This window comes from Taudactylus pleione, unplaced genomic scaffold, assembly GCF_031769625.1.
Source record: "Taudactylus pleione unplaced genomic scaffold, aTauple2 ptg000231l, whole genome shotgun sequence".
Taxonomy (NCBI): Eukaryota; Metazoa; Chordata; class Amphibia; order Anura; family Myobatrachidae; genus Taudactylus; species Taudactylus pleione.
The window spans coordinates 479,231-496,194 of record NW_028284633.1 but is presented as its reverse complement, the minus strand read 5'-3'; the positions used below and the strand labels follow the sequence as shown (position 1 = coordinate 496,194).

Genomic DNA, 16,964 nt, shown 5'->3' with positions numbered 1-16,964 from the left:
GAGACCCTGGCAGGTTATGTATTACATTGGTGCTGTGTAGTGTAACGTAACGCTGTGTGCTGTATACACTGAGGGTACAGGAAACCCTGGCAGGTTGTTATGTATTACATTAGTGCTGTGTAGTGTAACGTAACGCTGTGTGCTATATACACTGAGGGTACAGGAGACCCTGGCAGGTTGTTATGTATTACACTGGTGCTGTGTAGTGTAACGTAACGCTGTGTGCTATATCCACTGAGGGTACAGGAAACCCTGGCAGGTTGTTATGTATTACATTGGTGCTGTGTAGTGTAACGTAACGCTGTGTGCTATATACACTGAGGGTACAGGAGACCCTGGCAGGTTATGTATTACATCGGTGCTGTGTAGTGTAACGTAACGCTGTGTGCTATATACACTGAGGGTACAGGAAACCCTGGCAGGTTGTTATGTATTACATTGGTGCTGTGTAGTGTAACGTAACGCTGTGTGCTATATACACTGAGGGTACAGGAAACCCTGGCAGGTTGTTATGTATTACATTGGTGCTGTGTAGTGTAACGTAACGCTGTGTGCTATATACACTGATCGTACAGGAGACCCTGGCAGGTTGTTATGTATTACACTGGTGCTGTGTAGTATAACGTAACGCTGTGTGCTATATACACTGAGGGTACAGGAAACCCTGGCAGGTTGTTATGTATTACACTGGTGCTGTGTAGTGTAACGTAACGCTGTGTGCTATATACACTGAGGGTACAGGAAATCCTGGCAGGTTGTTATGTATTACACTGGTGCTGTGTAGTGTAACGTAACGCTGTGTGCTATATACACTGAGGGGACAGGAAACCCTGGCAGGTTGTTATGTATTACACTGGTGCTGTGTAGTGTTACGTAACGCTGTGTGCTATATACACTGAGGGTACAGGAAACCCTGGCAGGTTGTTATGTATTACATTGGTGCTGTGTAGTGTAACGTAACGCTGTGCGCTATATACACTGAGGGTACAGGAAACCCTGGCAGGTTGTTATGTATTACACTGGTGCTGTGTAGTGTAACGTAACGCTGTGCGCTATATACACTGAGGGTACAGGAAACCCTGGCAGGTTGTTATGTATTACATTGGTGCTGTGTAGTGTAACGTAACGCTGTGTGCTATATACACTGAGGGTACAGGAGACCCTGGCAGCTTGTTATGTATTACATTGGTGCTGTGTAGTGTAACGTAACGCTGTGTGCTATATACACTGAGGGTACGGGAAACCCTGGCAGGTTGTTATGTATTACATTGGTGCTGTGTAGTATAACGTAACACTGTGTGCTATATACACTGAGGGTACAGGAAATCCTGGCAGGTTGTTATGTATTACATTGGTGCTGTGTAGTGTAACGTAATGCTGTGTGCTGTATACACTGAGGGTACAGGAAATCCTGGCAGGTTATTATGTATTACATTGGTGCTGTGTAGTGTAACGTAACGCTGTGTGCTATATACACTGAGTACAGGAAACCCTGGCAGGTTGTTATGTATTACATTGGTGCTGTGTAGTGTAACGTAACGCTGTGTGCTATATACACTGAGTACAGGAAATCCTGGCAGGTTGTTATGTATTACATTGGTGCTGTGTAGTGTAACGTAACGCTGTGTGCTATATACACTGAGTACAGGAAATCCTGGCAGGTTGTTATGTATTACATTGGTGCTGTGTAGTGTAACGTAACGCTGTGTGCTATATACACTGAGAGTACAGGAAACCCTGGCAGGTTGTTATGTATTACATTGGTGCTGTGTAATGTAACGTAACGCTGTGTGCTATATACACTGAGGGTACAGGAAACCCTGGCAGGTTGTTATGTATTACATCGGTGCTGTGTAGTGTAACGTAACGCTGTGCGCTGTATACACTGAGGGTACAGGAAACCCTGGCAGCTTGTTATGTATTACATTGGTGCTGTGTAGTGTAACGTAACGCTGTGTGCTGTATACACTGAGGGTACAGGAAACCCTGGCAGGTTGTTATGTATTACATTGGTGCTGTGTAGTGTAACGTAACGCTGTGTGCTATATACACTGAGTACAGGAAATCCTGGCAGGTTGTTATGTATTACATTGGTGCTGTGTAACGTAACGCTGTGTGCTATATACACTGAGGGTACAGGAAACCCTGGCAGGTTGTTATGTATTACATCGGTGCTGTGTAGTGTAACGTAACACTGTGTGCTATATACACTGAGGGTACAGGAAACCCTGGCAGGTTGTTATGTATTACATTGGTGCTGTGTAGTGTAACGTAACGCTGTGTGCTATATACACAGAGTACAGGAAACCCTGGCAGGTTATGTATTACATTGGTGCTGTGTAGTGTAACGTAACGCTGTGTGCTATATACACTGAGGGTACAGGAAACCCTGGCAGGTTGTTATGTATTACATTGGTGCTGTGTAGTGTAACGTAACGCTGTGTGCTATATACACAGAGTACAGGAAACCCTGGCAGGTTGTTATGTATTACATTGGTGCTGTGTAGTGTAACGTAACGCTGTGTGCTATATACACTGAGGGTACAGGAAACCCTGGCAGGTTGTTATGTATTACACTGGTGCTGTGTAGTATAACGTAACACTGTGTGCTATATACACTGAGGGTACAGGAAACCCTGGCAGGTTGTTATGTATTACATTGGTGCTGTGTAGTGTAACGTAACGCTGTGCGCTATATACACTGAGTACAGGAAACCCTGGCAGGTTGTTATGTATTACACTGGTGCTGTGTAGTGTAACGTAACGCTGTGCGCTATATACACTGAGGGTACAGGAAACCCTGGCAGGTTATGTATTACATTGGTGCTGTGTAGTGTAACGTAACGCTGTGTGCTATATACACTGAGGGTACAGGAAACCCTGGCAGGTTGTTATGTATTACACTGGTGCTGTGTAGTGTAATGTAACGCTGTGTGCTATATACACTGATCGTACAGGAGACCCTGGCAGGTTGTTATGTATTACACTGGTGCTGTGTAGTGTAACGTAACGCTGTGTGCTGTATACACTGAGGGTACAGGAAACCCTGGCAGGTTGTTATGTATTACATTGGTGCTGTGTAGTGTAACGTAACGCTGTGTGCTGTATACACTGAGGGTACAGGAAACCCTGGCAGGTTGTTATGTATTACATTGGTGCTGTGTAGTGTAACGTAACGCTGTGTGCTGTATACACTGAGGGTACAGGAAACCCTGGCAGGTTGTTATGTATTACATTGGTGCTGTGTAGTGTAACGTAACGCTGTGTGCTATATACACTGAGGGTGCAGGAAACCCTGGCAGGTTGTTATGTATTACATTGGTGCTGTGTAGTGTAACGTAACGCTGTGTGCTATATACACTGAGGGTACAGGAAACCCTGGCAGGTTGTTATGTATTACACTGGTGCTGTGTAGTGTAACGTAACGCTGTGTGCTATATACACTGAGGGTACAGGAGACCCTGGCAGGTTATGTATTACATTGGTGCTGTGTAGTGTAACGTAACGCTGTGTGCTGTATACACTGAGGGTACAGGAAACCCTGGCAGGTTGTTATGTATTACACTGGTGCTGTGTAGTGTAACGTAACGCTGTGTGCTATATACACTGAGGGTACAGGAGACCCTGGCAGGTTATGTATTACATTGGTGCTGTGTAGTGTAACGTAACGCTGTGTTATATATACACTGAGGGTACAGGAAACCCTGGCAGGTTGTTATGTATTACATTGGTGCTGTGTAGTGTAACGTAACGCTGTGCGCTATACACACTGAGGGTACAGGAAACCCTGGCAGGTTGTTATGTATTACATTGGTGCTGTGTAGTGTAACGTAACGCTGTGTGCTATATACACTGAGGGTACAGGAGACCCTGGCAGCTTGTTATGTATTACATTGGTGCTGTGTAGTGTAACGTAACGCTGTGCGCTATACACACTGAGGGTACAGGAAACCCTGGCAGCTTGTTATGTATTACATTGGTGCTGTGTAGTGTAACGTAACGCTGTGTGCTATATACACTGAGTACAGGAAACCCTGTCAGGTTGTTATGTATTACATTGGTGCTGTGTAGTGTAACGTAACGCTGTGTGCTATATACACTGAGGGTACAGGAGACCCTGGCAGGTTGTTATGTATTACATTGGTGTAGTGTAACGTAACGCTGTGTGCTGTATACACTGAGGGTACAGGAAACCCTGGCAGGTTGTTATGTATTACATTGGTGCTGTGTAGTGTAACGTAACGCTGTGTACTGTATACACTGAGGGTACAGGAAACCCTGGCAGGTTGTTATGTATTACATTGGTGCTGTGTAGTGTAACGTAACGCTGTGTGCTATATACACTGAGGGTACAGGAAACCCTGGCAGGTTGTTATGTATTACATTGGTGCTGTGTAGTGTAACGTAACGCTGTGTGCTATATACACTGAGGGTACAGGAAACCCTGGCAGATTGTTATGTATTACATTGGTGCTGTGTAGTGTAACGTAACGCTGTGTGCTATATACACTGAGGGTACAGGAGACCCTGGCAGGTTATGTATTACACTGGTGCTGTGTAGTGTAACGTAACGCTGTGTGCTATATACACTGAGGGTACAGGAGACCCTGGCAGGTTATGTATTACACTGGTGCTGTGTAGTATAACGTAACGCTGTGTGCTATATACACTGAGGGTACAGGAAACCCTGGCAGCTTGTTATGTATTACATTGGTGCTGTGTAGTGTAACGTAACGCTGTGCGCTATATACACTGAGGGTACAGGAAACCCTGGCAGCTTGTTATGTATTACATTGGTGCTGTGTAGTGTAACGTAACGCTGTGTGCTATATACACTGAGGGTACAGGAAACCCTGGCAGGTTATTATGTATTACACTGGTGCTGTGTAGTGTAACGTAACGCTGTGTGCTGTATACACTGAGGGTACAGGAAACCCTGGCAGGTTGTTATGTATTACACTGGTGCTGTGTAGTATAACGTAACGCTGTGTGCTATATACACTGAGGGTACAGGAGACCCTGGCAGGTTGTTATGTATTACATTGGTGCTGTGTAGTGTAACGTAACGCTGTGTGCTGTATACACTGAGGGTACAGGAAACCCTGGCAGGTTGTTATGTATTACATTGGTGCTGTGTAGTGTAACGTAACGCTGTGTGCTATATACACTGAGGGTACAGGAAACCCTGGCAGGTTGTTATGTATTACATTGGTGTAGTGTAGTGTAACGTAACGCTGTGTGCTATATACACTGAGGGTACAGGAAACCCTGGCAGGTTGTTATGTATTACATTGGTGCTGTGTAGTGTAACGTAACGTTGTGTTATATATACACTGAGGGTACAGGAAACCCTGGCAGGTTGTTATGTATTACACTGGTGCTGTGTAGTGTAACGTAACGCTGTGTGCTATATACACTGAGGGTACAGGAAACCCTGGCAGGTTGTTATGTATTACATTGGTGCTGTGTAGTGTAACGTAACGCTGTGTGCTATATACACTGAGGGTACAGGAAACCCTGGCAGGTTGTTATGTATTACATTGGTGCTGTGTAGTGTAACGTAACGCTGTGTGCTATATACACTGAGGGTACAGGAAACCCTGGCAGGTTATGTATTACATTGGTGCTGTGTAGTGTAACGTAACGCTGTGTGCTATATACACTGAGGGTACAGGAAACCCTGGCAGGTTGTTATGTATTACATTGGTGCTGTGTAGTGTAACGTAACGCTGTGTGCTATATACACTGAGGGTACAGGAAACCCTGGCAGGTTGTTATGTATTACATTGGTGCTGTGTAGTGTAACGTAACGCTGTGTGCTATATACACTGAGGGTACAGGAGACCCTGGCAGGTTATTATGTATTACACTGGTGCTGTGTAGTGTAACGTAACGCTGTGTGCTATATACACTGAGGGTACAGTTAACCCTGGCAGGTTGTTATGTATTACATTGGTGCTGTGTAGTGTAACGTAACGCTGTGTGCTATATACACTGAGGGTACAGGAGACCCTGGCAGGTTATTATGTATTACATTGGTGCTGTGTAGTGTAACGTAACGCTGTGTGCTATATACACTGAGGGTACAGGAGACCCTGGCAGGTTATTATGTATTACACTGGTGCTGTGTAGTGTAACGTAACGCTGTGTGCTATATACACTGAGGGTACAGGAAACCCTGGCAGGTTGTTATGTATTACACTGGTGCTGTGTAGTGTAACGTAACGCTGTGTGCTGTATACACTGAGGGTACAGGAGACCCTGGCAGGTTGTTATGTATTACATTGGTGCTGTGTAGTGTAACGCAACGCTGTGTGCTGTATACACTGAGGGTACAGGAGACCCTGGCAGGTTGTTATGTATTACATTGGTGCTGTGTAGTGTAACGTAACGCTGTGTGCTATATACACTGAGGGTACAGGAAACCCTGGCAGGTTGTTATGTATTACATTGGTGCTGTGTAGTGTAACGTAACGCTGTGTGCTGTATACACTGAGGGTACAGGAAACCCTGGCAGGTTGTTATGTATTACATTGGTGCTGTGTAGTGTAACGCAACGCTGTGTGCTGTATACACTGAGGGTACAGGCGACCCTGGCAGGTTGTTATGTATTACATTGGTGCTGTGTAGTGTAACGTAACGCTGTGTGCTATATACACTGAGGGTACAGGAAACCCTGGCAGGTTGTTATGTATTACATTGGTGCTGTGTAGTGTAACGTAACGCTGTGTGCTATATACACTGAGGGTACAGGAAACCCTGGCAGGTTGTTATGTATTACATTGGTGCTGTGTAGTGTAACGTAACGCTGTGTGCTATATACACTGAGGGTACAGGAAACCCTGGCAGGTTGTTATGTATTACATTGGTGCTGTGTAGTATAACGTAACACTGTGTGCTATATACACTGAGGGTACAGGAAACCCTGGCAGGTTGTTATGTATTACATTGGTGCTGTGTAGTGTAACGTAACGCTGTGTGCTATATACACTGAGGGTACAGGAAACCCTGGCAGGTTATGTATTACATCGGTGCTGTATAGTGTAACGTAACGCTGTGTGCTATATACACTGAGGGTACAGGAAACCCTGGTAGGTAATGTATTACATCGGTGCTGTGTAGTGTAACGTAACTCTGTGTGCTATATACACTGAGGGTACAGGAAACCCTGGCAGGTTGTTATGTATTACATTGGTGCTGTGTAGTGTAACGTAACGCTGTGTGCTATATACACTGAGGGTACAGGAAACCCTGGTAGGTTATGTATTACATCGGTGCTGTGTAGTGTAACGTAACGCTGTGTGCTATATACACTGAGGGTACAGGAAACCCTGGCAGGTTGTTATGTATTACATCGGTGCTGTGTAGTGTAACGTAACTCTGTGTGCTATATACACTGAGGGTACAGGAAACCCTGGCAGGTTATGTATTACATCGGTGCTGTGTAGTGTAACGTAACGCTGTGTGCTATATACACTGAGGGCACTGGAAACCCTCGTAGGTTATGTATTACATCGGTGCTGTATAGTGTAACGTAACGCTGTGTTCTGTCTCCTGTAGTGTCCGCCAGGCATGAAGCAGCAGATCCTGGTCTTCTACACAAAGCTCCTAGGAAGGATAAAACAACCTCTGCTGCCGCATATCAACGTCCACCGTCCAGTACAGGTGAGTCTGCAAACCGCAGGCCGGCCGCACATAAAGCCACGAGCGCCGGCGCTGAATTTTTCGGGGTTTGTGAAATTTTTGATAAGTTGCATAAGTTCATTAGCCAACATTAGCATATAATGTTAGAATATTATTTAAATTGATTTTCTGTTCATTTTTTGTGTGTGTTGATGGGCTGAAATGCACCAGCATAAATGTGTGTACAATTATTTCCTGTTACCCAATAGACTGGTATAAAGAATACGCAAATATATAATTTTATGTTGTGCATTAAGGTGTTACCGCTCACCCTTCCAATCCGGTTATCTCTCGTTCTGCTGGCTGACACTCTATATGAAATGTATATGAAATAACACGTACTGTGTAAATTGCTTTCTTTGTTTCCCGCATAGAAACTTATACGGCTGTGCGGGGAGGTGCTGGCCAATCCGACAGAGAATGAAGAGATCCAGTTCCTGTGTATAGTGTGCTCGAAGCTTAAAGAGAACCCGTATCTGGTCAACTTCTTTCTGGAGGTGAGTTCTAGAGTGTTGGAGAGCTGCTTCAGAGATAACTGTACACTATGTATTACATAGAACAGCAAGGAGCTGTCGCCATTCAGAGAGAACGTACATTATGTATTACATAGAGCAGGGGAGAGCTGTCATCATTCAGAGAACCATATACTACATATTACATAGAGCAGGCAGGAGAGCTGTTGTCAGTCAGAGAGAACGTACACTATGCATTACATAGAGCAGGGGAGAGCTGTCATCATTCAGAGAGAACCATATACTACATATTACATAAAGCAGCAGGGAGCTGTCGTCATTCAGAGAGAACGTACACTGTATTACATAGAACTGCAGAGAGCGTCATCATTCAGAGAGAACGTACACTGCATATTACATAGAGCAGCAGAGAGCTCTCATCATTCAGAGAGACCCATTCACTACATATTACATAGAACAGCAGGGAGCTGTCGTCATTCAGCAAGACCCGTACACTACATATTACATAGAGCAGCAGAGAGCTGTCGTTATTCAGAGAGAACCATACACTACATATTACATAGAACAGTAGGGGGCTGTCGGCATTCAGAGAGAACCATACACTACATATTACATAGAACAGCAGGGGGCTGTCGTTATTCAGAGAGAACCATACACTACGTATTACATAGAACAGCAGGGGGCTGTCGGCATTCAGAGAGAACCATACACTACATATTACATAGAACAGTAGAGAGCTGTCGTCATTCAGAGAGAACCATACACTACATATTACATAGAACAGCAGAGAGCTGTCGTCATTCACTACATATTACATAGAACAGAAGAGAGCTGTCATCATTCAGAGAGAACCATACACTACATATTACATAGAACAGCAGAGAGCTGTCGTCATTCAGAGAGAACCATACACTACATATTACATAGAGCAGCAGAGAGCTGTCGTCCATACACTACATATTACATAGAACATCAGAGAGCTGTCGTCATTCAGAGAGAACCATACAGTACATATTACATAGAACAGCAGAGAGCTGTCATCATTCAGAGAGAACTATACACTACATATTACATAGAGCAGCAGAGAGCTGTCATCATTCAGAGAGAACTATACACTACATATTACATAGAGCAGCAGAAAGCTGTCATCATTCAGAGAGAACCATAAACTACATATTGCATAGAACAGCAGGGAGTACAGCGTGTAGTAAAATGAAGTATCCACTAATGCCTGGATGAGGAAAGGCTTCAGGGGTACACCCGATGCTGGCAGTTGTTATCTGTGTGCATAGTCCATGGGTGCAATCATTTGTGCAGGTGAGAGGTGCCAGGATCATTGCACTGCTTGCGGACATTAGCGATCTGGAGAGCGTATATGCTATAAGCCGACTCTTCTATATAGATGACTGGTCACTTGGCCTAAATGTCCCCCTGACTGTGACATTGACACCTGTCTATCATTTCTTAGAACAAGATGAAAACGTTTCAAAGTGCTGGATCGTCTAACAACCTTGGGGGACCCGCTGGGGGCGGCCAGGTGGAGGTTCTAGCAAATGACACTGGGCAGTCCCACCCTCCTGGGGCAAAGAGCGGCAGTGCAGGTGCAAATGGCATTATAAATACAGACACTGAGCGCCCTGACGCTACCCTAACATCTGCCGAAATCCTGGAAGACGGAGCTGCCGCCAATCACGTACAGCAGGATTATAATCTGGTTAACTCCTTATTAAACCTGACGAAGAGCCCGGTGAGTGAGTCCATCCATAGCGCGAGGATAGTGTGGCGGTAACACGTGGGGACCCTCCGTTTACTCTCCTTCCTCTCTGCCCTCAGGACGGTCGGGTAGCTGTGAAAGCCTGCGAGGGGCTCATGTTACTAGTGAGTCTGCCAGAGCCGGCAGCCGCCAAGTGCCTTACGCAGAACACCTCCCTGTGCGAGCTGCTGACTGACCGGCTGACCTCTCTCTACCGCGCTCTGCCACAGTCCATCGACCCCCTGGACATCGAAACGGTGGAGGGGATTAATTGGGGGTAAGTATCTACCTGCTTCTACCAGGGTTATTTATCCTCGTCACACATTAATTTGTTATCAGACGTGTTTCCTGCGTATTTCATCCTGGTAGGTGCATTTCTGAATGGTGGGAATAACCCTGCGCGGACCTTTAGCTGTGATGAGTGAGGGCCTCATTCAGAGATCTATGCTATGTACATAGCGCAGCTGCTGGGTCATTCATGCTAATGCTGCAGAATCGATTAATCACAGTGACCATCGGTCGCCATTTCTGCTGCATCGGCCAACGCCTCCTGCCCACTCGCAAGGCCAGTAAGTCTGTGTCGGCAGATGCAGACACTGGCCTCCGCACTCCCAGAAAATGGGGCCGACACGACCCCGCTTTCTGGGAACGTAGGCAGCCACGCCCCCAAACGGCGCAGCATGTCTCTGCGGCCGCCATTGCAGTCAGTGATCGCCACGTGTGCAGTGCTAATCCTGCGCATACACCGATCGTTAAACATCAAAAGGTGTATGCAGACCATCGGGTTTGCATGTAATCTGAATCAGCCATGTGTTAGTAAGTGGGCTTCTCCATTTAGTACAGTTCCATTATTTGCTTTCAGTTCTCCATTATACCTTTATCTCCGCTAAGAGCTTTGCTGTCAGTCATCTGACATTTTTAATTAATACCAGTTCCCTGTGACGTATTATCTAATAAACATGTGACAGTACTGTAGCTTCCTCTTACATCCTATCTGGGGGCACTAAACCCCCCCCCCCGCCCCCTGAGGTTAGGTGAAGGTAGGAGGGGTTATATGGCCTGGGGGGGTGGAGCTATCTTTTAACCTGTTAGTGTCTATACTCTGTGCCAGTCCTCTAACCCATAATCAGAACTGCGGTGTCTCCCAGATGGATTACGAGGAAGAGATTTATATTGAGTGTAAAAGCCCAAGTTTTGAGGTGTAACCTAAATGTGAGGGATATTTATTAAATTAGGGGCGTGTGGCCCATGGGGGTGTGGCCATGTCCGGAGAGATCAGAAGACATACTGTATGAAGTATCTGACTCCCTGGACTTTATATACTGTATACTTTATACTGCTACTCACAACTATGCTATTATATTAGCACTGGTGCAGGTCTCATCCATACGTATATCCCGTACAAGTGATCTAACAGCTGCATTGTCCTAAAATCTGTACAGTAACTTTCATGGAGACTGGTGCAGGAGGTGCTGTAACTCAGCGGCCAGCTCTGTGTCCTGTACTGCGGAAATGTGGCTTTACGTAAAGCAGGCTGGTTGCTATAGATGACGGTTTCCTGTTCTCTCATTCAGCTAAAACAGAAGTTACTCCCTTGTAGGAGAGTTATTACCTGGTGATTCAGAGTAACTACCTCCCTGGTTCTGTAATAATCTGCCCACTAGGGGGGGCTGTCCCATTGGAGCAGATGGTTATACGGGATGCAATTGGCAAGCCGGCTGACATTATACCAATAGCCGGCTTGCCGACTGTCATATACCGGCGAGGGTGAAATGACCGGCATCTAGATGTAGACGCCGCTCATTTCACCGACGCCAGGAGACCGGCATCCCGATCGAAGGGATGCCGGACATCGCGAGCGGACAGCCACGAGGTGGGGGGGAGGAGCTTAGGTTTAGGGCTCCCGGGGGGCACTTAGGGTTAGGCACCCCCCTGGGAGGTTAGGGTTAGGCTAGGGGGAGGGAGGATTAGGGTTAGGCACCCCTGTGGGGGACTTAGGGTTAGGCGCCCCCCCAGGGGACATAGGTTTAGGCAGTGGGGAAGGGGTGGTTAGGTTTAGGCACTTAGAGGGGGGATTAGGGTTAGGCACAGGGGGGGAGGTAAGGGTTAGGCACCCCTAAGGGAGGGTTAGGGGGGTAGGTTCGGTTAGTCATACTTACCTAGGGACGATCGGGATTTCCAGCGCTGTTGGGCTGCCGCTGCTGGGATCTGTTCCACTGTCGGCCTGACGCTGCCAGGAATCAAACTGCCAGCCATGCGGCCGGCGGTATTACATACCAAATCCGGTTATACTGCTGTGACTCTGTGCTGAGGAGAGTTTCCGGTGTCCGTGTAACTGTAAGGGGAACGTGCGGGTATTTAGTAGATGGATGTGTTGCCCACAGCAACCAATCAGATTCTACTTAACATTTATCTAGCACCTTCTAGAAGATAGATAGCTAGAGTCTGATTGGTTGCTATGGGCAACATCACCACTAAACCGGCACTTTAGTAAGTATACCCCTCAGGCTGATTACTGTACTGACCGAATGCTGATTATCTCCCTCTCCCCAGCCTGGACTCATACAATGTAAAGGATGACACGACGGCCTTCCCTGGGAAGAGGGCCCTGATCTCCTTCCTCTCCTGGTTTGATTATTGCGACCAACTTATTAAAGAAGCGCACAGGGTGAGTGACGTCTCCCATTTACCTCTGTCCTGTCTCCTATAACCAGCTCACACATTGCCGTCACCTCTCCCACCGTTCCCAGTGTAGTTATAGGAAGTAATAGGGAATCACATGCTCCATGCGTTCTGGGAGCGATATTAGCGCCCATGATCACATTGCCGTCACCTCTCCCACCGTTCCCAGTGTAGTTATAGGAAGTAATAGGGAATCACATACTCCATGCCTTCTGGGAGCGATATTAGCGCCCATGATCACATTGCCGTCACCTCTCCCACCGTTCCCAGTGTAGTTATAGGAAGTAATAGGGAATCACATGCTCCATGCGTTCTGGGAGCGATATTAGCGCCCATGGTCACATTGCCGTCACCTCCCCCACCGTTCCCAGTGTAGTTATAGGACGTAATAGGGAATCACATACTCCATGCGTTCTGGGAGCGATATTAGCGCCCATGATCACATTGCCGTCACCTCTCCCACCGTTCCCAGTGTAGTTATAGGACGTAATAGGGAATCACATACTCCATGCGTTCTGGGAGCGATATTAGCGCCCATGATCACATTGCCGTCACCTCTCCCACCGTTCCCAGTGTAGTTATAGGAAGTAATAGGGAATCACATACTCCATGCGTTCTGGGAGCGATATTAGCGCCCATGATCACATTGCCGTCACCTCTCCCACCGTTCCCAGTGTAGTTATAGGAAGTAATAGGGAATCACATACTCCATGCGTTCTGGGAGCGATATTAGCGCCCATGGTCACATTGCTGTCACCTCTCCCACCGTTCCCAGTGTAGTTATAGGAAGTAATAGGGAATCACATACTCCATGCGTTCTGGGAGCGATATTAGCGCCCATGGTCACATTGCCGTCACCTCTCCCACCGTTCCCAGTGTAGTTATAGGAAGTAATAGGGAATCACATCCTCCATGCGTTCTGGGAGCGATATTAGCGCCCATGGTCACATCGCCGTCACCTCTCCCACCGTTCCCAGTGTAGATATAGGTTTTAATAGGGAATCACATCCTCCCTTTGGCTACAGCAGCACAGCGCCATCCTCAGATGGCATAAGCTTGGTAAATCTGGCAGCACTGCATCCCCCATAGAAAGCTGCTGTCAGAAATAGGGGGACTGTAGCAGATATCGGGGACATCTGCTGTGATCACTCCATAGTACATCTGGGGGATAATAAATTTGCGGAAGACAGGTGTTTTCAGGGAATATGCCGCAAATATTTAATGCTAAATAGACCCCATAGTCTTGTTACAGCGTACAATTGTTCCAGAAAATTCCTCTACATCATTTCTGTGACGCTGAGGTCATGTGATCAGTGGGAGCCAGTGTGCTGGCAGCTGAGTGATGTCACAGGATGTTTCCCAGGAGCTCACTGAGCGTGCTCCTGCCAGTACATGGGCTGTTCTCACTGTCAGCTGACTCATGAATATTCATAGCTGCCCAGCGGGTGGCTCTGGTCAGGCAGACATGGAATTAGGAGACTATAGAAGATGCAGCACGGCTCTCACACATTAGGGGGAGATGTATGATCCGCCAAAGCGATATCAGCGCTTGTTATGTGCGCTGATACCGCTTCTCCACCATGTATTATTGGAGGGCTGGGCGGTAAATGACAGGCGCGCTATGTGCCCCTGTCATTGCCGGTGCTGCTGTCTATAAGATAGCAGCGCCGATAACCTGGGCAATGTATGAACAGTCAGTTCGCCTGACTGTTCCGTCAGCTGCAGCTGGCGTTGCCCTATCACCATAACAGCAGGGACAGCACTGTCCCTGCTTTGACGGCTCCAGGGGCTGCACGCGGAATCTCGCCGTGCTTGTGAGAACCCGCGCATGTTCAGTGGGGCCGGCCGGGAGTGAGACACAGCGCATTAGCACTAGCCTGATGCACTGTGGGCTCTGGCAGGGATCGCTGGTGGGGTGGGGGCAGTTCACTCCCCCGCTATGGCAGCTGAGATGTTCTTACATCTCGTCGTTAGTGCTTCCTGCTTCTCCTCGGTAAAGAGGCGAAGCAGGAAGCGTTTCTAGCAACACATGAGTGCCGCTATAATACATCTCCCCCGTAGAACCTGCAGCGTGATTTGTTGTGTATGGGTCACATGTCAAATTTATGACATTTATTTGATGCCAATTTTTTATTTCTCATCTTTATTTCTCTTTATCGCATCAGACGACGGCAGACACCATGGCCAGATCGGTGCGGGAGAGATTTCTGATTGGGGTGATGGAGCCGCAGCTTATGCAGACGTAAGTGTTTGTTTTATTAAGGGAGATCCCCCTTTCCCTCCCCCTTTCCCTCCCCCTTTCCCTCCCCCTTTCCCTCCCCCTTTCCCTCCCCCTTTCCCTCCCCCTTTCCCTCCCCCTTTCCCTCCCCCTTTCCCTCCCCCTTTCCCTCCCCCTTTCCCTCCCCCTTTCCCTCCCCCTTTCCCTCCCCCTTTCCCTCCCCCTTTCCCTCCCCCTTTCCCTCCCCCTTTCCCTCCCCCTTTCCCTCCCCCCTTTCCCTCCCCCCTTTCCCTCCCCCCTTTCCCTCCCCCCTTTCCCTCCCCCTTTTCCTCCCCCTTTTCCTCCCCCTTTCCCTCCCCCTTTCCCTCCCCGCATACACACAGAGGCCATGTTGTCTAAGAGCGGGGGTCTTGGAGCCCTGCACTATGGGGCTGACTATGAGATGGGAGCAAAGCAAAAAACAAACGTAACTTTCTACTGCAGGGTCCATAGGGTATACACAGAATACCTTGGGGTATAGGTGATGACGTCAGTCTTCAGGCACCACAGAGTTAAAGTTTTCAGCCTCCCAGGATGCATCTGGGTCCCTCTCCTATACCCCGCCCCCGGGCCAAGGCATCTCAGTTTCGTCGGTGCCTGGCCGGAGTCGGAGGCACTGTGCAGAGGGGGGCTATGAAGAGCCCCTGAAGTTTCTTTTAAAGGCAGCACTGGCTGCACAGCATGGACAGTCAGTACTGACGTCCATGCTGTCTCCCCTACACCCCGCCGGTACCAGAACGCCGGTACTGATCCGGGGATGCTGGTAGACATCTGGGGTCACGGCTTGCGGTTCCCCCAGATGTTTTTGACCATGGCCGGATCCAAGGGAATAGCAGGTAAGCAGCGGGGTCCCGCGGTGGGTCCCCGCTGGTCACATGGTCCTGAGTCCCCAAGCAGGGGGCTCCCTGGGAACTGGCTGCAGCGTGGAGCCAGGCGACCAACCTGCGCTTCCACTACCCCCGCTGTTGAGCGGCATGCGCTGCGGCGTCCCAGGGGTTAAATGCATGCCAGGGGAGCGCGCTTTCCCTGTCTCACAGCCGGCGCCTTCCCTGCTGCACACAGCCTCTCTGCTCTGTCTGATTGGCCATAGTGTGTCAGCGCTCCTCCCCCAGGCCGGCCTCCTTCATCCTCTGCTCCTCGGTGGTCATCTTTAAAGCATGGTGAACGCTGCTGGAAGCCTGTGAGCGGTGGCATTGCGGTCTGGGACCCCCAACATACCTCTCCTCCGTTTGCCAGAGGTCAGTGTATGCAGCGCTGAGTCCTACCAGCCTGAGGGTCTGAGTAGTTGAGAATCAGCGCTAATAGTGCAGGGATTTGTTTCTTCTGCATTGTATGTGACTGAACTGCTAGCCTGCTGTCTGTACTTTCACTTTCTACTGTCAGCCTTATTACTGTACCTGATCTTGCTCTGCTCAAAGCCCTTGCGGTGCGCGGTGTGCAGGGTGTTATTCACACTATACCAATACGTATAGGTGTGAGTGTCACATACTTACCATCATGTCTGAGACTGACTTTCCTCTCCAGCTCATGTGTACTAAATGTAAGGTACCAATAGCGGAGGGGGAGGGTAACACGGAGGGGTTATGTCCCCAGTGCCTGGCACTGTCACGGCCGATTATGGTCACGGTCCCGGTACAGGAACCTCCCTGGGCTTGTTTCGCTAAGGCACTTACAACCCTTGTGGGCCAGCTAGCTTCGCCACCTACGTTTACCCAGGCGGATTTGTCCCAGCTGTCAGTGGTGTCGTCACCCATGCTGGAGTTCCCGAGATAATTGATGGTACCCCACAGTCTCCCTGTCCCTTCCCAGGTTTAAATTCCGGAGTCTGCGCGGGTTAATACTCTAACTACATCGGTTCAGCATTTGTCCGATGTTTTACAGGGGGAGTCTGTGTTGCGGCCTCAAATAGGCCGGTGGCTTCTTTATCTGCTGCTTATGGAGATGACGATGAGACGTCAGATGATGGGGAGATTCTGGATCTATCTGACCAAGAACCTCTCCGTACCAAAGAGCCGGACGCTAAGTCCAAGGTGTATATCCCTGGTCTTATTCGTGCGGTCCGCACGGCTTTAGTTATTGAGGATATTGATCCTTCGGTGGCCAATTTCAAATATGC

General features: G+C 48.2%; 1 protein-coding gene across 1 annotated transcript in view; it reads left to right on the top strand.

Moving 5' to 3' along the window:
- FHIP2A (FHF complex subunit HOOK interacting protein 2A) overlaps positions 1-16,964 on the top strand; it is a 109,997-nt gene that overhangs the window by 54,351 nt on the left and 38,682 nt on the right. The window contains exons 4-9 of the mRNA XM_088479376.1: positions 7,561-7,665; positions 8,058-8,180; positions 9,625-9,903; positions 9,990-10,186; positions 12,463-12,577; positions 14,757-14,833. Coding sequence (XP_088335502.1) covers positions 7,561-7,665; positions 8,058-8,180; positions 9,625-9,903; positions 9,990-10,186; positions 12,463-12,577; positions 14,757-14,833 — 896 coding nt within the window. The remainder of the gene's footprint in view (positions 1-7,560; positions 7,666-8,057; positions 8,181-9,624; positions 9,904-9,989; positions 10,187-12,462; positions 12,578-14,756; positions 14,834-16,964) is intronic.